General features: G+C 36.5%; 1 protein-coding gene across 2 annotated transcripts in view; it reads left to right on the top strand.

Moving 5' to 3' along the window:
- The window catches only part of LOC112152705 (cGMP-inhibited 3',5'-cyclic phosphodiesterase A), a 98049-nt gene extending 74870 nt beyond the window's left edge, over positions 1–23179 (top strand). The window contains exons 5-14 of one of the 2 annotated variants that reach the window (XM_024282454.2): positions 8431–8504; positions 8800–8945; positions 9024–9161; positions 10671–10782; positions 10952–11065; positions 11395–11594; positions 12777–12980; positions 14605–14766; positions 18173–18428; positions 18521–23179. In XM_024282454.2, coding sequence (XP_024138222.1) covers positions 8431–8504; positions 8800–8945; positions 9024–9161; positions 10671–10782; positions 10952–11065; positions 11395–11594; positions 12777–12980; positions 14605–14766; positions 18173–18428; positions 18521–18837 — 1723 coding nt within the window. In that variant the 3' untranslated portion in view covers positions 18838–23179. Of the gene's footprint in view, positions 1–8430; positions 8505–8796; positions 8946–9023; positions 9162–10670; positions 10783–10951; positions 11066–11394; positions 11595–12776; positions 12981–14604; positions 14767–18172; positions 18429–18520 lie in introns of both variants that reach the window. The other variant, XM_024282453.2, reaches the window with a different exon arrangement.
- The last annotated feature ends 2758 nt before the right edge of the window (positions 23180–25937 follow it).

Below are 25937 nucleotides of genomic sequence, written 5' to 3'. Positions count from 1 at the left end.
TGAAAAAAATCACAATTAGTCAAGTTGTATGGAATGAAGACTACTTAAAAAATTGATAAAATCTACAAATAATAATAATAAGATAGGTTTGGTTGATTTGGTTAGACTGTTTACAACAATGTCAGCTTAAGATGCTAAAACATTGACTTGAAAAGCAGGAAAAAGACACCTTGTTTACCCACTTTCTCTAATTTTATTCACATAAATGTATTGCAAAGAATTAATAACAAAATGTTGCACTATTTCAACGCATTGAGTAGTCATTTAAACAAATAAACAACAATAGGTGAGTAATTCTCTCCATTAAGTTTTGTAAATGGGCAAAACGTTTTCCCGCCAAAAGTGTTCATGGAAGCAGCCATGTTGAAATGAGCAGGAAAAGCCTTTTACTGCCCCTAGTGGAATGATGATGAATTACAGGACAGAAAACATGAACCAAGTTATAAACTATGGGGTTTTAATGAAACTTTGATAAATTTGGTAATCCTGAGATAGGGGGGTCTGAGAAACGTGTGTATCAAATGGTTATACAGGGTTAAGACGGCAGTTGAGCTGTAAATGTTTCTGTTACTGCTAAACTGGAACATGTGACTTAACATCCGTCCATTTTTATCTAGCAGCCAGCCGGACTGCAGCTGTGTATTTTTTAAATATTTTTATTGTTGCCAAGCTTCATGAAAGTAATGGATGATTATAACCATGCAGCACTGAATTGTTCCCCCCCAAAAACATACATGAGGTTTCCTCTGAGGCAGATATTCCAGCATCGCTAATTAGAGAAGTAAATTAAATCCTAAATTAAAATCTAGGGTGTGCTTTTAATTTGAGGGTTATTTTGATTGATTAAGCTAGGCCGTCTGTCCTCTTCTGCATGCTTTCATATCCTTAATTTTACACCTACAACTGTCGGAACAGGGATTATGGTTGAACATTTGTGGTCAAAGAAGGTTTTGTTTGAATGGGATAAACATGAATCTTATTTATTGAGGATATAAAAGATGTGAAAACATTTGTTTTCATTTTTAAACTATATTTACCCACTTCCTACTCTGCCATCTTTTATGCGCCGTGGGACACATTATTAGCAGCTGTTTCCATCTCTCTCAGTTAGAAATGGAAAAATATACTCCTGTTACTTATTGGACAGGGAATAAAAATAAATTAGAAAGTATCTTTTATTGGTCACTGCTTAGTGTTTTCTCATGGCTTCGTTTTCCTGTACAGACTATGCTTTTAACTTCTTTATTTTTATTTATTTGAGGGCATGCCTGTTGTGTACCTGTTATTGACCTTGGGTTTCCTATTTTTTCCTCTTTCTAGTTTAGGTCACACCACAGAATCACTCCTAAAAAGTGGACTTTTTTCAGATTTCCTGCTTAAACTATGAGCTAAGGGTCCTAGCTCGGACATGTAATATAAAGCTGTTATTGCAAATGCTAGATGCTTAAAGATCAATGACAGAACTGTGTGGCATGTGTGATTTGTGAACTAGAAATCCATCAAGATCTTGCTGCAGTATTTTTTCTATTTATCAGCTTTGAACATTTTGATTTTACATTTACAGGGTACACATTTTTTATTATATTTACTCCTTTTATTTTAATTTGTTCCTCCTGTTTTATTTACACAACAAAATAAGAGAATGGGAAGGCGTGTGACAGAAACCCAACAGGCCTCATTCATCAATCATGATAATAATAATAAAGAAATTAAAAAAGACACTTAACTATAACTTGAGACATCAAAATGAAACAGTACTTCATTAGATTTTCAAAAAGTTACTCATGGAACGTAACTCATCATGACATGTACACAGGTTGTACATTATTATTACATTCATAAAATAACTAATGAATATAAATATATTGGAGATCAGAAATATTATTATAAATTTTTTAAGCTTCACCTTTATAGAGGTGGGATCTTTGGAGAGAGTTTAATCTTTTGGATAAGTTCATTTCTAAAGACTTTATGTTTATTCCTGTAGTTCATTCATATCAATCATAATCACAGGTGGGATTGATTTTTATTTATTTTATTTTTGATTTAACCTTTTATTTAACCAGGTGGAAAACCTGTTGAGATCAAAATCAAGACCTGTTGGACACTGAGATCTGGACCAAACTAATTGCAATTCAGATTTCCCACCAATAATTGAGTTTGAATTATTTTCGAGATATCCGTTGAAGCTTCAGTTTAGAATGATTTTTTTTTAATTAGGCTAAACTGCATAATCATGATTGAAAGATCATTGGGAATTGTTTTACAATAAAAAATATAAAGATGGAGCAGGACATTAGGAGCTTTTTTCCACGTATGTGATTTATTTCTCAACAGTTACAGGACCAAGACTTGTCCAGATGCTTGCCATCATTGCAAAGCTGGTTCTGGTTCTGCTCCACTCAAATGTAAAGTGGGCCTAAACGAAACCAAGACCGGTTTGGTCCTGGATGGAACTTTATCATCAATGACAGTTAAAACTGCAGGTCTGGAGCCATGTCTCAAGTGTGACAGACCCAAAAACAGAGGAGACACAGAGTTTGAAACTTGTTTTTGCTAAATGTTTCGTCTCAACATGAGTTTGTAGTTTAGTTTGTTTGTTTCTTGTGTTATTAAGGTGGATAATTTATGTGTTGCTCTCATAGAATGCATAAGAGAACTGGACTGCATAATCATTGTTGCTCTGATACCTTTTTAACATCTTCTTGCAAAACTCCTTTTTCCATTATATTTCTTTATTGTAAGTTATTAAAGTTATATACTGACTGATCAGATGCATCAATGAAAGCGGTGCCCCCTGGCCCACTCGTTGAACATTTCAAATGTTTGATAGATTTGATAGATTTGATAGAAGGGGTGCTCACTTCTGATTAGCCACAGAAGTTGCCATAGAAATGTTGACTCATATAATCAAATCAAATGAAAATGTCAGCTTATACCAGGGGTCTGCAACCTTAAACAGTAAAAGAGCCATTTGGGCTGATCAAAACCTAGCCGCACAGTCTTACTTTAACCTTTAAGAAATTTAGATTTGCATTAATGACTTTTTTTTTTTAAGAATAAGTATGAATTATGTCTATTTTTTTGGCACAAAAAAACAAATATACAAAAAGAACCTAACATTTCTCAAAATGTGATTTTTTTTTTTTTTTTAAATGTATTTTTTTTTTTTACGTTTGACAGAAGCTCAAATTACTTCTTTTCACAATAAAACATGTTCTGTGCCATTTATGATCATCTCAGTGCAGCTCTGGGCAGCTAGTAACCAATATTGTGCAGAATAAAATATGTGCTTTTTCTCGTAAAAAAAATCTAACTTTTTATCAAAGTTTTGCTTTGCATATAAAATCTGTGAATTCTGAAGGTAGTGTTGAGCAAACAAAACGTCTTCAGGTCAACAGTGATGTAAAAACCTACATGGTGTGTCCATATTGTGGAAAAATGCTGATTGAATTGAATTAATTTGGTTGGAGTCGGAAGTAAAGCCTTTTCAATGGGTGATGTCACACTCACTCAGTCCAGTTCCCTTTTATAGTAAATGGTTACGCCTTAAAATTTATTATTTTTTTTTATTACTTCTCAATTCATGATTGTTTTTTACCTCGTGGTGCTTATTTCACAATTACACTTTCACAAAGCAACATTTGACTCGTCTCATGTCTTGCCACTATATAGGGATTTTTTTAGAGTCTCTTTTATGAAAACTTGGCAGCCCTGACTATATTGCAATGTGAGACTGGCACCGGTCCGTGGGTCACTTCATAGCTACTGGGCAGTACACAGAAAAAAAATAATAAATGTGGTAATTTAGATTATTTCTGTTTAGTTTATTTTCTAAACTTGAAGGAAGTTTGATTTTTACAGACTTCCAGATGCTGTTCACAAAATCTGTGTTGGTCGTGTGACTTAAAGTGGCTACCTGCATGGCTAACTAAATTGCTAAGCTAGTAGCTCAAATCTAAATACAAAAACTAAACAATAAATAATATTTATAATGTTTCTTCTGGGAGAAAAGAGTCAGTGTGGAAACCAAATCAAAGCCTTCAACTTCAGAGAACAATAAAGATGCTGTTTACAGACAAAACCGGGAGTTTTTCTCCACATGCGGAATTATCAAGACGGTTCTGATGTAGCAGAAGCTGCTCTGGCTAATACGCTTTGACAGACTCGACTGTTTCGCACTCAGGTAATAAAGATGGAGACACGGTAGATTCACGTTTATATGATATCTAGAAGATACCAGTTTTACGACGGTTGCGTCATTTTATTTTGCTTTATTTATCCACCACACTTTAAAAGTCGGACGGAGCTGAAGCTAGCGTCCTGTTGGTAGCCTCCACTTTGACGCTAAGGGAAACATTTTCATCACAAAGTTCAAAACAGCCGCAAATATTTAACAGAGAATGAAGCTTCAATCAAATAAAGTTGTGGAAACTTGAAAAAAGGACATTTGAGCATTTTCCTACAGAAATGTTTAATAATTTTGTGTGTTTTAACTAAGTCACAATTACATTTATATAAATGTTATTTTAGCTGCTGATAATGTGTCCCATGCTGCATAAAGTATGGAAGAGTAGGAAGTGGGTAACCATCTTTATTTTGGAGGCCAGAAAAAAACTTTTGTTGTAGAGGAGCTCAATTTTGACAAGTTTTTATTCTTTCAGTTTAGGGTTGAGATGTTGACCAAACATTTTTTTTTTTTTTTACTAATTTTCTTTAAAGTAACTTTATCTCATTTGAAAGTCACTTGTTAGAATACTTGTGGGAATACACTTCAACCAGTCTTGTGTTATTGTTTTTGTTCTGTAATTATCAATCTTTGACACCATTCAAAGTTACTTATTTTTTAAGTATTTTTAATGTTTTTTAGAGTGTGTCTCAGTGGACCACAAGCATTACTTTTTTCTGTTGTCACCTTTTGTTACTTATCTCCGTGCTGTTTTCTTTTTCCTCCAAAGAACTGAGCCTCTTCTAAGTTGTTTAGGTCTGTTTGCACAATGACAGTGTGATACTTGAGCTAGCTCTGCAAAATGTAAGCACGCCGGGGCCGCCTCTGTACACAAAGACGTGCCGCCTGGTCTCATAGCGTCATCCCGTCAGGCAGCGGGCCCCAGCTTTTCCCACTTATGGTGGTTGGAGTGTAAACAAACACCTGGGCTTCTTCCCGGTTGCCAGAGCCTCACGAGTGCGAGACACGCACATGCTCGGATCCTCTGTCACAGCTGCTGCTTCGTCTGGCGCAGGTTAGGCGGAAGCAGCTGAGGAGTGGCTTCAGTCTGCAAACCTGTGAAGCTGCTTGAACAAATCTGCAAACTGTAAAGCTTTAAACATTCGGAGACATTAATATATGCAAGTCGACCTATGCATGATATTATTTAATGCCAGGGGATTAAAGAAAGCGGCAGACATCTTCGCTGACGTGTAATTAGTCCTGCAAGAAACAAAAGGGAAGGCAGGAGAGAATGCACAAAGAGGAGGTTTAAAGAAAATCAACACATGGCTTCAATTCCCTTCTCTCCACTCCCTCATCAAATCAGTACAATCTTAATTAGGACATTAGGCTTCTCTTTTCCTCCCCAGTTTTTCCATTATGTCAGCCTTTAATGACGTGCAGTGTCAAGAAAAAATAACACAGACTGCAAAGCCACACTATCGGCTTGTTTGAGTCAGAGTCGGTTAAAGAGGCACAATTGATACCTTCCATTTCCATCAGCCACCATTCCGTTATCTTCTCCGCATCATCTGGCTGGAGAGGAGGTACTGTACATTACTGGAAGCAGAAATAATGGCGGCTTTGTTTATCGTGTCTTAGTCTGTCCATTTGGGCTCCGGACCAAAGATAATCTGTCATCCTGCTGCTGCTGCTGAGTGGCTGAGTCTGAAATCTGGGAGTGAAATGCAGCACAGAAGGGGGGCAATCAAGCTCAAACATGCGCAATCTTTTTTTATTTTTTTAATGCAATCTTGTGGGGAAAAAAATCAACTATAATTGTAATTTCTACTCAATACACTCATTGTAGTTTTATTTTACTTTTTTTTGTCTGACATTCTTTCCAAAAGCCAAAAAAAAAAAAAGCCAACATTCCCATATAGTGGATAAATGTTATTCCTTTCAGACAGGGTTGGAGCATTCACATAGTTGGAACGTGTATTTTGTTTTCTTAATGCATATGCAGATCTCGCTGGGACAGTTAAATTACTGTAACTACACGTCTAACCGCTGCATCGACACTGTTTTCTCTATGATAAAGCAGAGACACTCAATACGCGGCTGACAGATTCCTTCAGTGAAAATGACCAACCCTCCTTATTTACATTCTGCACAGGAGGCTCCGTGTCAGTAGTCGAGGTTATTCTGCTGCATTAGCAAAACAGCCTCTGCCAGTCCTTCACCTTCATTGAAACCAAACCTTGTAAGCCAAATGTTGCTGGCTGCCTGGACCCCCCTGACAATAATATTCTAACTGTTCACCCGTCATTAAACTATTTTATATTCCACACCTGCTTGGCATTAGACGCGGCGCTCCGACCTGGCCGTGCAAACACAACAGAGCGCCCTTTGTTTGGGCTCCCGAACCATTATGTTGGGCGGGTTGGAGTTCGAAAGAGTTCCAGAAACGCTTTATCAGAGGGAGATAGACACAGTGCAGGCCTTTGTGCTCCCTCTGACACCATGTGCTAACGGCAGGCATTTCCTGCCCTAGAAGGCAGGTTTTACAACATTTAAGGAGAGGTATTTTAATTGGAACCACCTACAGCCTGACACCAGCCTCTGTGGTGAGACCTGGAAAAGCTGTGGAGAGCAGCTCTCTGCAGTGTCACACGCCTAACTATCCCCTCCTGGAAAATAAAGATGACGTGCTGTTTGGTTTATGAAGGGGTCACTAAATGTGCACTTTTTTTTTGTCTGCTCTGTGAATGCTGAAGGTTGGCATTAATGAAAAAAAAGGGGGGGACGGGCATATTTGCTGATGAATCATTAACACGACAGCCAGAATCAAACGAGTTCTGTACACGCATCACATTATGATGCATCTAGATTTTCTTGTTTCATCTTTAACAAGCTAGATTTAGCACATGAAGCTAAAGTCCGCTAGCTTGATGCTAACGTTTCATGGGATTTCCCATAGGATGGCTAATGCTAACGCTCGGTTGCCACAAACATACTTCCTACATGCAGTCTACTGTTAGACTGTATGTAGATTTTTTTTTCTTAACAACTTTTGCAGACTTGTAGGTCACCAATGACAGATGTGAGGAATCACTTTATCAGTGCAAAAACAAACAGTATAATGCTGCACATTTAGTTTTTTATTCTTCCTAATACCCCACGTGAAGGGCTTCTTCTCCTCCCAGGACTGACCTGATATATTTTTACACACGTTGGAATATAAATCAGTATATGGGCCCAATAACCTATTTTTCTCCCTAAGGTTCAGAGAAGCTACATGAAGCTATTTTTGATCTAAAAAGTGTAATTCAAATTTTATTCATACCTTTTCAACGTCATATATAGAAATATATTTGTAAAAACTGACATATTTGTGTTCAATCTGATCACTTTTTACTCCCTCTCGATGACCTCTTAGGGTGTCTTTTATTAGCCAAACTGCTTAGACATGTTACCTGCAGTTGTCTTTGTGCTCATAGTTTTGTAAACAAAAGGCAAACACTACAAACTCGGTCTGCATTAAATGTCAAGTGAAACTAATCCCATTCCGTGAATTCTGCAAGCAATATTTATGCATAAACAGTTGAGCCACAGCAGACACACACAAATACTGGTTTAAGGTGTTTTCAGCAGAGTCCTGGACAGTTCAAACTATAAAGCAACTCAGTTTTATTTTTGGTCAAAATGAATTCAAAATTTCATCAGTTGTTTTTCTATCCTGGAAAAATAAACTGCATCCACTGCTGGCTAGTGTAAATATAGTTTGGGAATGAATAATGTGATTTGAAACCAAATCAAACACTGTGCCCATCTTGGAAAAATCTTAAAAATTCATGATGCTGTTCTACAGGGAGTATTTTATCATAAAAAGTGCTAGAAATTCATGTTGGCCACATGCAACACATGTAGCCAAGATGTACATTGCTCTATTTCCTGTGTGTATTTTAAGAGTGTCCGAAATTGAATTTTGTTATTTTCCGCTTGTATTTAAAGTTCCATTAGCTGTCATTCTCATATGTGTTCAAATTGTGTCCTCCGCATTTGATCCATCCTCTGGGGGAGCGGTGAGCTACAGACATAGCCACACTCAGGAACCATTTGATGGTATAACCCTAACTATAACCCCTCCTCGGGTCTCTGCAACCAAGGAAAAAAGTTCAGCAATGGGTCCACATACTGAAAATTACCTGTGAATAGACACTTTCTTTCAGATAATTCCCCCCTTTTCTGTAAGTAATCAATAAATGTCTTCCTTCCAGTTGTGGGAGACCGTATATCAGACTGAGCCATGGAGAGGGGTCTGTCGATAAGGGAGACAGGATACCACGGTCAGGTATGCCCTTTCATTAAATCCTACCTTCTTAAAGTTTCCAATGGCAGCATATATGAGTAGAAATGTTACACACTCACAATAAAAAACACATTTTTTGTTATACTTTGTGTTATTTGCCTTTAATTTGCTTGAAAAAGGAGATTATATTTAACCTTAACACAGTTGTGTTCTTTTCTGAACACATCACTGATCATCTGCTTGACGTTGATCAATAGAAAATATATTGTGCATAAAATTATTTAAAAAAATATTTCTGTTTGAGGCTAAAGTGTTTTGGGGTTTCCTTCCCCAGCAGAGGACCAAGTGGTTGTATCTTCAGACTACGACAGCGCGCATGAAGCCAACCACAGTGACAGCAGTGATGTAGCACATACAGAGGAGGACTCAGAGGAAGGGAAGAACTCCCAAAACGTCATCCTCCATACACTAATACCTCCGGAGGTCAGTTCAGAATAACGTTTTTTCAAATGTTTTATGATGGAATTGTGAATATTTCGATTGTTGTATCCATTTGTTCAGGACAAACCCATTCTGGCCCCAGAGCCGTTACTGATGGAGGGCCTGGATCCTTTGCTTGATCAGATAAACAGCTGGAACTTCCCCATCTTCACCATGATGGAGAAAACCAGCGGAAAATGTGGACGAATCCTCAGTCAGGTGAGAACGTGAGCGAGCTTCAGAGAGTGACCTCAAAAAAACGGTCAAAATTCAGACAAAGAAAAATGCAAAACACAGAAAACTATAAACTTCTTTTTGTTCGCTTGTTTTATTTTGGTTATTTCTAAAATTCAAGATTACATGGTATAATGTAACTTGATTTGACATCTGGCACTAAATATAAAGAGCTAGAAAACCCATTTTTTGGGCGGGGGGATGTATGGAAAAGAATCACAACGAGGGAACAAGGGAGAATTAAGATCTATTTTCTCCCAAAAGTTTAATAAGCCATAATTTCAAATAAAATCTTAGATTTCTATAAATTCTAACTTGAATTTTATAAAACAAATAGTACACTTCCATATTTCTCAATTTATCCTAAAAATCTGATGTTTAACCCAGAAAATAAGTTGATACTCAAACTTAAATGTTTTGATTTAATCCTAAAATTTTTACTTAAGTTATGAAATGCTAAAAAAAATAAAATACATAGAATTGTTATAAAGACTTGCTATGAAAGTTAAGGGGTTTTCTTGAATTTAAATTTAAAATAAGTAAAAAATATATGTTTTTTCAGTGAATAATATCAGCTCCAGAAAATTAACGACAGTCAATACTGATTGACAGTTATTTAACAGAAACACATGGCTTCATTTAAAAAAACTAAGAAAATAAAAATTATACAAGTCTTTTGTCATCTACAAAATGGGTGGGCTTATTTAAGTATTCTTTTGCCTACCCCATTTAAAGATGTAAAGAGAGTTATTTATACAAACAATAAATCTAAGTTCACTTTCTAGTATGTAAGCTATAATCATTTTTTGTCAGTCAATATGATTGTGACAAAAATGCTGTTTTGAATTTGGCGTCTGCATATCTTTATTAAGTATTTTTTTTCTTCAGAAAAACAAATGTATCTATTTATTTTTATGTTATTTCTGCTTGAAATAAATCTAAAATTCTAACTCTAAATCTAAATTACCTGCTCTGACAAACAAATCACAGACTGCTTTAGCCCTAGAGCTAACATTGGAAATGAGACATTTTAACCCATACATGGTCAGGGGCACAATATGATGTCAGGGGTAAATTTTGGAAATTTTCATGAAACTTTGCTGAAAAATGATAAAAAAGAAAGTTCTAAGCAGCTCCAAACCACAAGACATTTTCTGTTTGCTAAAATTGTGTCTGCATTTGAATGGAGAAAACCGCATAAGTGGACGTAGAAAATGCAGATCAATGTTGTGATGATGACGCATGGCAGAGAAATTTGTTCTTACGTAGACAAAGTGGCCGACCAGATGAGTCAGAGAGAGCACAAGAATGAATCGAAACACAAGGCGAAAATCTAAACCCTCAATCTTCAACAAGAAAATATATATATTTAAAAAGAAGAAAAAAGGAAAAATGTGAAATAGATCTGTGTATGAAAATCAATGAGTGATAGAAATGATCAAATGATTTTAGTGAAGTATTTCATTTCATAAAGTAAACCTTTTGGTGTTGCAGGTTTCTTACAGGCTCTTTGAAGACACCGGCTTGTTTGAGACCTTCAAGATCCCCGTAAAAGAGTTCATGAACTACTTCCATGCCCTGGAGAGTGGTTACAGAGACATACCATGTGCGTTTCACTCCTCCTGATTCAGCTTTTACTGTTTATTTCACTAATTTAACAGTTTTGCACTGTAAGCAGAAAGAAAACTCGTACTCGCAATCCAACAGCACACTCTGCTGGAAATAATCACAATTGAAGATTTTTTTTTTCTTTCCTGTTTCCGGCTGTGACCCAGATCACAACAGAGTCCACGCCACAGACGTGCTTCATGCGGTCTGGTACCTCACCACGCAGGCTGTGCCCGGGCTGCCCAGCCTCCTCGCAGATCACGGCTCTGCCAGCGACTCAGGTGTGGCCGCCGTCACTCCTCCTCTGAAGGCTCCATGTGAGAGTCCTCATGCATTCAAAATCAAGATAAAACAATAAAAAAGCATGACGTTTCACTCTTATATTTATATTTTTAATCATAAAATGTAGTGTAGAAACAAAACTCTTGCATGATTTTCTCCGCTGTAGTCCGCTATCACAGCATTAAGTCATCTAACCCTTCAGATTAGCGCTCTTATCCTATCTTACGTTACTCATACTTTAGCATTTGGCTATCTAGATTGATTCAATGTCCCTGAAATGACATTGTGTGCATATTTTTCATCCAAACCTCCTCACTGTGTCTGCCAGACTCCGACAGTGGAATAACACACAGTCACATGGGCTTCCTGGTTTCTAAGACCTACACTGTGTCAGAGGACGGTTACGGCTGCCTGTCCAGCCTCATACCCGCTCTGGAGCTCATGGCTCTGTACGTGGCAGCTGCAATGCACGACTACGACCACCCAGGGCGGACCAACGCCTTCCTCGTGGCGACCAGCGCCCCACAGGTACCCAGCAGCATCAAAGGATGAAAGAAAAATGTGTTTGCTTAACTAGATATGGATGAAAGTACAGTTTCTTTGATTTTAGCTTTTCATTTTAAGCTGTTTTAGAATAGCTGATGGGGATGTGATGGTTTATTTAGAAAATCTTCTCTTCTAAAAAATAAAAGTTTCATGGAAGTCATAGAATTAGTAGGTACCTAATTGTTTCTGTCAGATCTTCTTTTAAAAGAAATGTTTTATTTTCAACTCATTTTTAACACCTAAATATTATAAAGTAAGTAAATCTTTATTTATATAGCACTTTTCACAGCGGATGACTCACAAAGAGAATCAACATAATACATTTTATTAAAAAAAAAAATCTTGATCATTTTTTAAAAATAAATATTTGTTTAATACAAACCTGAATTAGCAATTAAGTTACATTATGAAATATTGTCCAATATTAATTAACAACCAAAACATCTGTAGGATCCAAACAGGAAAAGTAATGAAAAGAAAAAATATTCAACTTTAGAACCACATTCATATAACAAAAACATCCTTGAAATACAGCAATTTTAAAACGTAACTATTAGAAGATGTTAAAATTTTAAATGTTTTTTGTAATATTTTGTGAAGATATGAGGGTTTTTGACTCCATCACAGAGTAATAATGTAAGTCTGTGGATCTCCAGGAGTTAGAGCGGATACGACTGTAACGAGAATCAATCAATTTTTCTTTGATCTGACTTAATCTGCTATTCATTTGGATAGGCTCCAGCAACCCCCAAGACCGCCAAAGGGATTCAGCAGCTGGATGGATGGATGGATGGATGGTTGGATGGATGGATGGATGGATATTTTTCATCTAAAACTTAAAAATTAGAAGGCTAGAAGATTTTTTTTATGTATTTTGAGTTTCCCTGAGTTTATTTAAACCTAAAATATTTTCAAAGTGATCAGACATCCTCTCAATGTATGAAAAAAACACTCATAAATCCTTTACACCTGCCTTTTTAAATAACATTAAACAGCTGCAAGAAAAAAACATAAACTTTCAGAACTGCCCTTAATTTGTTATTCTAAGGTGCCTAAAAAAACAGGTTCTAAGTTCTTTACGCTTCAGCTTAGCCTCCATCATTTTAAACAATCTTTCAGCTTTTCAGAATTTATCCCTAAACTGATTTTTTTACTGTTTTGCAGGCGGTGCTCTACAATGACCGCTCGGTTCTGGAAAACCACCACGCTGCCTCGGCTTGGAACCTCTTCATGTCACATCCCGAGTACAACTTCCTGGTCAACCTGGACCACGTGGAGTTCAAGCGTTTCCGCTTCCTGGTCATAGAGGCCATCCTGGCCACCGACCTGAAGAAGCACTTTGACTTCCTCGCTGAGTTCAATGCCAAGGTGATCCAAAATGACCATCTGTTATTTTGGTTAGAGGAATTTTAGGTCACAGAAGATGGGTTTTCTTTGCACTTTGCAAAGAGGCTGAAAAAAAGAAAAATTAGGCAAACTCAAAATTGTAAGGCAACAAACTTCAGGAGATTTTTAAGTTAAGCACTTAAACTCAACATTTTCAGTTATGCTTTTAAGTTTGTCTTACTTTCAATTTTTAGTTTTTCTAACTCACATAAAAGTTGAACAGACTTAAAATTTCTAACGGTTTCCTGGGCAGCAGCTCTACACCTAGCCCACTGAGCCATCCAGCTGGCACATACAGTTTGTTAGCTTAGCTATCACATTAGTGGTATACACTCTCAATAATTAGCTTATTTGCTTAAAAAATGAAACATCAGTCAGTCATATATGTGATTAAAGCTATAACTAAGACATTAAGTAGTTAGGGGGAAATGCCGACATTTTTCAAGGGAAGGATTTACTCAACCGTCTGCAGCAAAAAAAACTGGGATAAAGTTTTAATGTTGTTAGCTTAGTATAGCAGGGGAAAAAACATTAACAATTGATTTCCAACATTATTTGAACCAAAAATAAATACGAGGGAACACTCATCTGGGCGGGCTGCTTAACCTCCAACCAGCACTAGCAGATACTGAGACTGCTTCAAGACCAACTCCAAAAGTTGGAGTTCCCACATTCCATAATAAAAGCCTGACAGTTAGCAGAACTTTGGCAAGTTGTGGAGAACTCCAACTTCAAGATATGAGTTCTGACAACTCATAAAATAATGTTGAAGCAAATAACTACTTTGGTTTGTCGTACTGGCTTAAATTATTGCACCTAATGAGTAAAATGTATATTTTCAAATTTTAACAATTTAATTTTTTTTTTTTTTCCCAAAAAATCCAAGTTGCTTTTTTTTACCGTGTTGTAGTAACCCTCTAGACATCAAGCACCTCAAGAACTCTTGAGTCTTGCGTTTTTCTACCACCAGTGGAGCCGGAAAAGGCCAGGATTTCTCAGTCTGCATGGCAGCAAAAATACAACTATAGCAAAGTCTCTGAGTGTTGTCTTCTGCTCCTCCTAAAAATGGAGAAACTGGTCAGATGAGCATCAAAACGTCCTCTAGATGAAAATACAAAGTCAAGTGAGCCTGAAGAACAGAAATCCTCCGACAGTATCACCTGGATGATTGAGGATCCCCATTGCCATACTCATGTTACTGTTTACAAAAGTGTTTAGTTTTTCTAGACGTATGATGTGTATTTTACTGGATTAATGTGTAATTTAAACCAGGATTTTCAGTTTTATTGTAAGTCTTTGCTGTGAATGGTTTTACGATTGACCACTTTTTTCAGTCAAGTCAATCATGTGTGGCGAATTAGTGGCGTATATTGTGAAACGGTTAAGCATAAGTTGTCTAAATGACATTATTCACCTGGAAAACAACAATTCCAGAGATATTTTTCTAATGTCCTTAAATGAAATATTTGTGATTGATTTTTACTACAGGAGGAATTTCTTGTCCTTAATTCCTGTCCTAATGATCTTCCCTAAACAGCTCAATAACTTTCTTTTTACATGTTATCTATTCACTTTTCATGTAAAACACTGTCTTTCTTCTCTCCAGGTGGGAGATGACCCAACAAACGGCATTGATTGGTCGAATGAAAATGACAGGTTGCTGGTCTGCCAGATGTGCATTAAGCTGGCAGACATCAACGGCCCCCTGAAGTGCAAAGACCTGCACCTGCAGTGGACGGAGGGCATCGTCAACGAGTTCTACGAGCAGGTATGAAGCACCTCAAACCGCATCGGTCTCCATTAAGATAAAAAAAGATTTGCTTGACTGCTAAGTGTGAGATGAGCAAAAATAGTTTGGCAAATGGAAGTTCTAAACGCAACAAAAAAGAACAATGCACTCAAAAAAAAAAAAAAAAGTAAAGCAATAATTTATTCCAAACAGCACAATCTGCGATTTTTCCGCTGTGTCAGAATTTAAAATAAACAATACAGTCAAACAAAACAACTCAAGCCAGCAAACGGCTGCTTCCATCCCTGTGGTGCTACAATCACCTGCTGTTTCCTAAAAGGAAAAACAAGGCAGAGATTAGAAGGCTTGACAACAGCAGCTTCTTCATTTAAACACTATTTTTAAGCACTTCCTTTGCTTTTAATCGCAGTCGAATTAAGAATACATTGAAATCTGACAGTAACTGGCAACAAAACTCAAATGAAAAAAAAATAAACGGTTTATAATAATAAAGTTGTGTCTAATTTTTTGCCTATAAACTCAAACTGGAGTTTTTTAGGATATTATGCAATAATAAAATGTTTTACAGCATTTAATACTATTACTAATACTAATACTTTAATGTCCCTTTGGGGGCTCCGTAGATTTATGTTGCATAACCAAATAGATAAATATTCAGAGATTTCATTTGATACAATAAGCTAAATTACCATATAACTTGGTAATTTATTGTATATGTCATGATAAATTGTGTTGCGTTAAGAACATTAGGCTCTATTGCAGGGATGGGCAACTCCAGGCCTCGAGGGCCGCCGTGTCTGCATGGTTTCCAGATATCCAAATCCTACTTATGACTAATTACCTGGTTCAGGTGTGTCCAGCCAATCGGAACATGGCAGAGTAGGGTTTGTTTATAGCAAAACTATTTACCTTTTTGAGCTAAAACTTACAAAATTATGGGCTAAGGATAGAAAATTAAATGCAATCATCATTTGTTGGAATACGATGCTTTTTTTCGTGCAGATCATTGAGGTTTCACTATAGTCCTGTCTCAAAGTTTTTGTTCAAGAAAACATTAGAATCTTTTGTTGATGCACCTGTGATGATTTTATTTTTTGAAATCTCATTTTAGACAATTTTTTGCTCTCCTTCAGGTTCATTTTTGACCTACTTTTGAATGTTATCATTTAAGGTGCAATCCGAGGCTTGCAGAGTCTAAGAGGTTTCTCTTGAGGCCTCTCTGAATAAAAAAATGAAATTCAAAGGTTCTTATGCTTTTTTTTAAATATAAAAATCTGTTTGCCTTTTCTCCATCGCTTGGGTTGGATGTCATCACACACCTTAATGCACCAGCAAATTGCAAGGACTTGTTGTCACACTTGATGATGATCAATTATTGAAGTGAATTTGATTAGCAGCACAAGCAGTTTAATCTTTTAATTCCTGTAAAGCTGTTAGGATGTAAATGAGTTCTTCACGCACTGTTAGTGCAGTTTAGCTGAGTTTATCTTAATTAAATAACGATAAGGTGCAGAGTGCTTGCCTAGTTTGAAGAGCTGATAAAGACTGGAAATAATAAAATATATTTTTTATGAGTAGCACAGCTGTGCTTACAGTAATTTCAACTTCATTTTCATGTACAGTTCTCAGCCTTTTCACACCTGCAGTAATCCTTGCTGTAACATAGTTCTGAATGATGGCCATGTTTAGCTAATTCCAAAGTGGAAGTCACTAGCGTTCAAGTCGCGTGCAGTTTTCAAATCTTTACCTCTAAATGTCAAACAAGTTCCAAGTGGTTGTTAAAGGGTCAAAATAAGTCAAGCTTGTGTGATTTGCCGATTGTAGCTTCTAAATCAAAACCAAAATCAAAAGTTCTTTTTTCATCTTCTCCTATGTCACAACGACTTGAATAGAGATTTCCGAATCCGAATTCGTCCCCTAAGACTCCCTACCCCTACATTTAGCCCTTCAAATGGAGAATTATGGGAAAATAGTGTCTTCATATTCGGACTTACTCCCACTAGATGACATCATCAATAGTTGCCAGTCAGCTAAGTTAGTGTTAACTGCTAGCGCTCAGAAATACATAATAAAAATGGTTTATAACTTTAAAAAGGTCATGCTATAGCAAAAAATCCTCACTTAAGTTCAAATGTAAACTTCTGTGCTTCAGAGGACCCATTGTCCTTCAAATGCCCCTCCGGTGGAGGGGTAAGGAGAGGCCGGAGGGGTAGGGGAAGAATTCGGATTTGGCCTAACACTCAAAAACACAGTTTTAATCGTAATTATCTTTATATATGTTCTCCGTCACGAGAAAAAGGCCACAAGAGCAAATTAAAAACACAAAAAACTTGTTGATTATCGTGCTGGGTCAGTAAGGCTAACGCACATTTCAATGTCAGTTGATTTGTGCACAATATTCACAACTCCAGCTCTCCTGGAGACAAAAAGACAATACCATGCACTAAAAACACATAATAAAGAAAAATAATTAAAGGAAAACTTGATTTAAAAAAAATGGAAAGAATTTAAAATCTAGTGGAAGATCCAGGGCACTATAGTCTCGCACTATATATATATATTTAAGTAGTTACGGATTAGGGTGGGAATTTGGACATAGCGCATGAATCCACTGTGTTCTGATGATAAAAATGTTGATAGTTTGTTGCAAAAAATGCATTGAAACACACTTTTTCTCTTTTTTCTTTTGCAAAAATTGTACAAACGCAATGCATTTTGGTCTATATTCGCTAACGTAGTTAGCATTGGTGAACACTGGCTTTTTGCAAAGACTTCTGGGAAATTTCTAGGGCACTTGATTTTTGAATTGTAGATTCAGACAGCACTAGAAAATGGCAAATGCACTATATAGTGAGTTGGAAGGGAATTTTGACTTAGATTTTTACCTGTAGTGAGGAATCTACAGAACAATGGAAGACCAGGAGGGTGTTTGAAATTGTGAACTTGGTTTAAATATGACCAAATTTGATTTCTCAATAAGTATTACGTTTGCAAAAATATATATTTTGCCATGTTTTGGAATAACATGTTTTAAAAATTACATTTTTAACTACAATTTGCATTATTCTTTAATAAATGAATATATAAAAATAAAATAATTTCACATATATTTACAATTACATTTATAAATACATTTTCAATAAGATAAACTTTTGTTACAGACGATTCCTAATCTGGTTGTGAGATTGAAAAAATATTGCATTGTAATTTAAACAATAGGCATGGATATAAAAAATTCTGTTTAATACATTTTGTGGTAATTTGCTGTTTGATTAACCTGATTTCTAAAGGCATTACTACAAAGACAGCTACCCAGTTTTCTTCCTGTCTTCCAAGAAAACTGACCAAATTTCTCGCTCCAGTTTTCTGACTTCTAGCTGGTTGTTTTTGCAGTGATTTTTCTATTGTTTGTTTTTCTATGCAGGGCGATGAAGAGTCGAGTTTGGGCCTTCCTGTCAGCCCGTTCATGGATAGAAAAGCACCACAGCTGGCCAAACTTCAGGAATCCTTCATCACACACATCGTCGGACCCCTTTGTAACTCCTACGACTCAGCTGGACTCATTCCTGGGAGGTGGGTGGAGCCTAATCCAGATGAAGAAGACGCAGAAGCTGTAGAAAATGATGAGGAGGAAGAGGATACTGTAGAGGAAGATGCATCCTCCAGCTCAGAAGTTTCGCGTAAGTTTCACTGACTAAAAAAATGATTTTAGGCAGATTTCTGCCTGGTAAAAGATTTCTTGATTTAATGTTTATTCTTCTTTGTCTTCCAGAGAAAGCAGCTCTAAAGAAGAGGAGGAAAGTGTTCTGCCACATCACCCAGCATCTCCTGGAGAACCACGAGATGTGGAAGAAGGTGATCGAAAAGGAGGAAGAGGAGGCCCAGAGCGCAGGCCAAGGGACCGATTCTGTCCATTTAAACAATGTAGCTGAACCTATTCTGGTTATTGATGAGGAGGAGGAGGAATCAGGAAGCAGAGAGGAGCAGGTGGAAGGAGAGCGTCCAGAGGAAGAAGCAGAGGAACCCGCGTGGTCACAGAGAGAAGACTCTAAACCTCAAGAGGAACTCAACCAGGAGGACCCACAGTGAAAGAGCATCAGTCAGAAAACCATGTGAAAAGTATTACTTTTGTTTTGTTTTTTAAAAACAGTCAACTGACTCCTATTTCTGCCAGTACATCACTTAGACACAACACTGTAGATGTTTGGGAAATGCGTGCCTATACAGAAAAACAAGAAGACAGGGTGGGATCTCTTGTGCTTTACACATTTAACCGAATTATACGGATTCATGAGAGGCTTTCTTTTTTGCAATAATGAAACATTCGTGGACTTTGGGATATTTTTCTTACTTGTCAAGAGGAAAAGAACATGTGGTAAAAGAAAACTGCATACATTTGCTGCCAATTCACACATAATTGTTAATCAATTGAGGATATACATAGAAAATCACAGTTATTTGTGTTCAAATTTCATATTTTTTAAGGCTAAAGTGGGCCTGAGTGTATTTTTTTTGTCTCCATTTTACTTTTGGGATTATAAAGGGAGCTAATCAGCTGAGGAACAATCTTCTTTCAACTTGTGACACAGGTGGGCTAAAGCATCCAAAATCAAACATGTTGTCAAATGATAATATATGGTGTTTGTGGCAAATTAAGAACTTAATCCCTCCGTCGAACCATCTATTTTAATCACACATAGTAAGACTCCTCACAACTTGTGTCCATTTTTGTTTTTTTGTGTTTTCACTCCACCATATTTCAAAAAACGTTTAAAACAGAGAAAAATAATGATCATCAAGTCCTAAATCTTGTACCATCTGTGAAAGATGATCCTAAATTACTCAAACAGTGAAAAGACTAGATGAACAATTCAGTTTTGATTCCAAAAAATCCAATAAAAGCTTCAAGCTTTTTACAAAACTGCCTCAAATGATAGATAAGCGTACAATTACTATTTATTACCAACATTGGACCAAAGGTTCAGCTAGAGCAGGGATGGGCAAACGACGACCCGGGGGCCATATGCAGCCAGTTTAATAATTGAACCTGATCTGCCAAACTTTAATACATTTTATTGATGATCCCTAATGTTGTTTTAGTTTCCTTGTAGTTATGATGTCCTATAGATGGTGCACTACCAATACGTTGACCTTTGTTTAGGTGCAGATAGTTATTCTGCATTCTTGTGCGTTTTCTGCGTCTGACGGTCATTTTTCCGATTGTTCAAACAAAACATGAACGCAGTATTTCTCAAAGGGTGTATTCAGACACATTTAGTCCGCTTTGAGTAAACTAGAGTTCGTTTCCTCCAACAAAAATTTTAGTCTGAATATGTCAAGAGAAATCTAGTCAGGGATCATCTTTCGGTGTGATCGCGGTTTGTTTCAAATCGGACTGAACTTCTGAATACAATCTGCTCTAAGAGCGAAAGAATTGAACCAAAACGGCCACCGTAGCCGGTCAATAGCGGACAAACCTGGAGTAGTGATGCAACAGCAGCTCATTAAAACAGCTTTTAACATGATATGCTTGCTTTTACAGACAATGTATCTGCCATAAACACTTATTACCGTACTTGTATCCGCGGCGTCCATGGTAAACCGCCTTGCACATTGCCTCCGCTGTACCAAAGTAGCAGTAAAAAAGTCTCGTACCTGACCTTCACACAGATGTTCAAAATTGATCAGTAAAATAAAAAGTTTGAATAAGTGGACAGTGCTGGCAAGGATTTACAAACCGCAGCATCTCCATCTTTGTTTTTTTGTTTCAACCCGCCCCCGCAACTGCTGGCCAATGACTGAAGAGATCCTTAATCACGTGATTTTGTTTACAAGTGTTGGTCCAGAACAGACATCTTTGGTAGACCCAAGTCTGGATACAGACCAAACCCAAGTTTAGGACACGATCCAGAACAAATTAAGCGGACCCTCGTATGAAAAATTATTTTTCCAGTGAGAATACCCCCTAAGTTTGTATTTTCCTCTGAGGAACATCAACCGATTGACTCAAAAATAATAATAATTAAAAAGAAAACTCCAAAATGTTCAGTTTTAAAATATATCTATGATTTTTTTAATCAAATTAAAGCACATTTTCATTATTCATTTTTCTTATGAAATGGATTACCAAAACCAACCATTCATTTTCTCCTGGTCCGCCCTACTGGTTTAGTTTAAGAAGACTCTGTGGTCCACGATTAAAAAAGTTTGCCCATCCCTGAACTAAAGAGTATAGCAAAAATAAAAGGGATCCCATTCATCCTATAGTCTAGACTCTGTTCATGGTTTGATCAGAGAAGTTAACAGCTTTCAAAATGACCTTGAAACTATTTAATGCTGATTTCTCCTCTCAGGCTCTTTAAGCGTACTGCGTGAGTAGACTCAGGATATTGTGTTACACTCCCCATCATTCATCTGCATTTTTCTTACCTTAAACCCTCAGGAAAACCACAGGTGTTAAGATCTGGTATGACTAATAAATATGAGGTAAATTGGACTGGAAAGCGACAGCTAAGATTTTCAAGTTTTCACAAAAAAGTTCCCAAAAGTTTACTCTGAGCCAACCATAAATACAACTTTTTGTGTATGTAAAGATCCCTGTGTCCTTCGTTTCAGAACTCTTCGTGAGCTTTCTTTTTAATACTCGTAATACCTTCCACTACACATGAACAAACTTTAAAGAAAAATAATCACTCCTCTGTATGTGGAGAGTAATGTGGGGGATTTTCAGGCAGTAGGCACAAGACCAAACCACTGTGAGACATAGAGTGGTGGAGCTTAGCTTTCAGATCTTCAAAATGTCAGTTTTTTTGTAAAGATTCCTATTGGCATGTGCTTCCATTGTATATAATCTAAACCGTTTCTGTTTATGTAAAAATTTGAAATTTTTGCCAGTTTCTGCCTACATTGTTTGCCAAATCCCCATTCAAATTAGACCAAACCGGTCCCTCTTTAAGTACTTTCAGTTCATTTCTTAAGGAATATTGCACAGGTGTAGAGGATGTGCATGGAGAGAAAACGGCTTCATTATTGAAGACTGAAAAATTAACCATTTCTGTGATCAGACAATGGGAACCCAATGTTCACGATGGCCTCTTTACTGGAGTGCTGATTCAGCATCGGTGTGCGCTAGATGAGGAGGAACCCCAACGCAGTCTCGTTAATTAGGTGACCCACGGATTAGTCGGGCTTTGTACACACGTTTAATCCAAACACAAGATCAAATCGGAATTGTTCGGAGCCACTGAATTATTCCGTGTTTGCCTTCCTTTCCTTTTGTGCCGTGTTTACTCTGCAAAGGCTCCCTTGTGTTGATTCATTTTGTGCCAAATGAGCTGTAACCATCAGTTTCTTGCACAATGGACCCATTTTCTGTGGCTTTTGAAAAACCTGATAGTACAAATGTTATGTAGGCTACTAAGCAAAACACGACGCATTCACTCCGAGGATGATCCATCTTCAGAAACCCGTCCAAACTTCCATGATTGCTTCCTTCCAACCTCCCGCCTCCAAAGGGAATGTTTAGTAAAGTTTTGAATTTTTCCAGCCCCTCTAACCAGAATGTTCTATATCATGAAGTATGTCATCGTTGACAAGGAAAAATATTACAAGTAGAGAGGTTTGAAAGATGAAAGGATGGAGTGAGTGGTTCCTTAATTCCTCACACGTGCTCAACAGAAATTATTATTCGCTGAAGGTCCTGTAGCCTATTTCTCCTAGTGCTTCCTTTTGATCTGCATACTGCTTATCCTTGCTGGTAAGAGTGGTTCAGCTCACAACCTCACTCATATTTAATGCATTTGGATTCCGTCCACGTTATCACACGTTTTCTTTAGAGTGTAAAAGTGTTGATTCCTTTTTTTAAAATCAAAACTGATGCATTAAATCAGTGGTTTCATTTTTCTGTTTAATGTCTTAATTTGTTATTTTTCTTGTCACTTGTTCATTTGTGTAAAAAAAATAATTGTAACCATGGACACCAAACAAGCTTTACAACTATGTAAACAAAAGGAGATGAGTATTTTTATAGTCGACACATGATTAAATAATGAATTGCTTTCTTCTCACTAGTACCTTGCACTTACCACACGTACTAAAGGAGGAATATGTCCAAATACACAGTATTTGTGAAATAATGAATTTCCTTGCAGGTTAAATGCTCCAGTTTTGTACAATATACATATATGCTGTACAGTAAAGACATTTTAAAACTACAAAACTCTTTTAGATATACTTTATTTATTTTTAACATTTTGTAATTTAGACACTATACTGTAGCTTCAATATTGCCAGACTTACTGGAAGTGCCTATATTGGTATTATGTATCATACAGTGAATATATTTGAAGATCATTAGACTTTGTCACAAACTGAAACATGTGGATGTTGTAATGTGAATACAATGAATTACAAAATTACAATTCCTGTCGTATCCTGTGTTGTGTTGATATATCACGCTTGAATGTGTTAAATTCATGAAGGGATGACGGGATGGAAGGTTTATTTAAATCGACACTGCCGTGAATGCGTATGTGAAAGGTTGCAGGTGAATTCAAGTCTGTGCATACAGTTTAACACTTGAAACAAATGCCAGTTGGGGAGAGGTTGATTTAAATGTCTGCATCACATGTGTCAAAGTCGAGGCCTGGGGCCAAATCCGGCCCTCCGGGTAATTATATCCGGCCCTCCTGATCATTTTATTTTATTTGCATTAATGGCAAGATGTTATCTTACGCTAATTTCTAACTTGTAGAATTTTAACAAAATATATTTCTATGGAGAGTAAAATATTGAAAGTTATTTAAGGTTTAAGTAGATTAATTCTGAAATAATATTTCTGCTTTTATATTATTCATAATTATGTTAAAAAGTTACAGTTTTAAAGAATTTGCGTTCTGCTAGCTTTTTGTATTACATTTTTTGTAGGCTATGTTAGAGGTAAGCTAATATTTCAGCTACATGCTAGCTGTTGTGGCTATTTTAGGCTTTTTTCAGTTTTTCAGGCTATTTTGAAGTTTAGCTATATTATTCAGCTACATGCTAGCTGTTTTGATTAACCTAAGTTTTTTTGTTTGTTTGTTTTATAGGCTAATTTGGCATTTAGCTAATATAGCTGGCTATTAGCTTCAGCAATTTCAGCTATTAGCACTAGCATCTTCAGCACTCAAATTCAGCTTACAGCATTCACACTAGCATTATCACAGGTAATGCTGTATGTTTAGTTAATAATTATGTGGAAAAGTTATGGTCTTAAAAATTTAGTTTTAGAGTGTTCAATAAATGTTTATCTTGTTTAGCCCCTGACCTAAGGTGCGTATGGGATTTTGGCCCTTTGTGCGACCGACTTTGAAACCCCTGGTCTACATACACCTTAATTTGAGTATTACAACCAATGCATTCTTCCAACTCGTCATATATGGATGTATGGTTCGGTCACTTTTTAATGTTTTGGTGTCTCCAGGTTGTGGTTTTCAGGGGTCCCCAACCCTCGGACCACAAACTGGCATTGGTCTGAAGGCTGCTTGGTACCAGGCCACAGACAGGGAAAAAATTCATATGCTAATCAGGGGTCCCCAACCCTTGGGATGCGGACCGGTTCCATGTCCTGAAGGTTGGGGACCCGACAGCCAGCACATCAAAACCTCAAAACGTCAAAAAGTGACGCGGAGGGGGCCAGAATCCCATGCCCATATATGAGGAGTTGGGAGTGAGAATGTGCTATGGCAGCATGTTTGTGACAAATTTACCCATAGATGCCTGAGATATTGCAAATCTCTTATCCTTTTGCATGGGCAATAGTTTAAATAATTAAAAACTATCTGCATTTCTTGTTTAAAATTTAAAAATTGCCTGAAAGTATTCACTGTTTCTTTTCTGATAACAAATATGATGTTTTCAGAAATCTTGCTTTTTCTAAAATATTGTTGCCATTTCTGAAAAAATGAGACCAAAACGACAGTACGAGACAAAAACTTTCTTTTTTATAGAATACTAGCACTAGCTTTTTTTTGTTTAGTTATTCGTTTGTGTACATATTTAATTTACACTTGATTTTCTTGCAAGACTTACAAGAAATTTCAGTGTTTTCTCCACTTACAAAAAAGGCAATATCAAAAAATTTTTGAATGCCCTTTTCTTTAACTTTCTCTTTGTTAAATTATCTACCAAGACAATTAACAGTTTAAAAAGTAATTTGGGTGAATTTCTCATTGATAGGAGCCACAAATTCACCATTTAGAAAAATAAAACTGTTGGTTTAAAAAACCTGGACCATTTTTCTGTAAGGAAGACAAAAGAGGGATCAGTTCAAAAATCTGATTTTACTTGCACAAGGAGAACAGACAGAGAATGTTCAAACCAGTCACCACTCTGCTCTGAAGTTCTTGGTCCAGGTCTTCATTTTTATAACGTTTTTGGGGGCGTTCCCTATAGTTACATTTATGTTTGCGGCTCTGAGGTAGCGAGGGAAAAGAAACAGCCTCAAACTAGTTCTACTATCAGTAATACCACCCTTCAATACAATAGATCGGTACCAGTCCCTTCAAGTATCTGCATTATATCAGCCTCCACATAGCCTTCAGCTTAGGACAGCTACAACCTTCCAGAAACGAGCTGAGGACGACCTCAATCCAGGAGATAAAGAAAAGAGGTTAAAACCATACAAAGCAAATATTTGATAAATAGTTGTACAACTCTAACAAAAACACTGATTTATTTTTATGTCATCATCACTACTATGATAAAGATGTTGAACTATTGTTTTTTGTTATGAATAAAACATAAACATAACCAGAAAGTAGCCTTTCAAATAATTAATTAATGAATTTTCAAATAATGAAATAGTTTATAACTTTTGACGGAGGTTTATGACTTTCTTTCTAAATAAATCAATCCAGCTAACGTCATAGTTGGTAGGTAAGCAGTGATTAATAAAAAATAATGTGTATTTTACAGTTAGTGGTGCATTTCTTTCATCAATTTATAAATATATCCAACCAAAATTAAGTCAGAGCTAATTAAATGACTTTTAACATATTTTTTTCAAACTACAAGACATCCCTGAATTTACTCATTAATAAAATCTAGTTTGTAATCTAGTGTACCTTAATTCCTGTTGTACTTACAGACCTATGCATAAACCACACAAAAACCTGTCAAAATGTTTTAGTTCGAATGATACTTACTGTTTA

Source organism: Oryzias melastigma, linkage group LG6 (assembly GCF_002922805.2).
Source record: "Oryzias melastigma strain HK-1 linkage group LG6, ASM292280v2, whole genome shotgun sequence".
Lineage (NCBI taxonomy): Eukaryota > Metazoa > Chordata > Actinopteri > Beloniformes > Adrianichthyidae > Oryzias > Oryzias melastigma.
The sequence above is the reverse complement of the archived record's forward strand: the minus strand, read 5'-3'. Positions and strand labels throughout refer to the sequence as shown.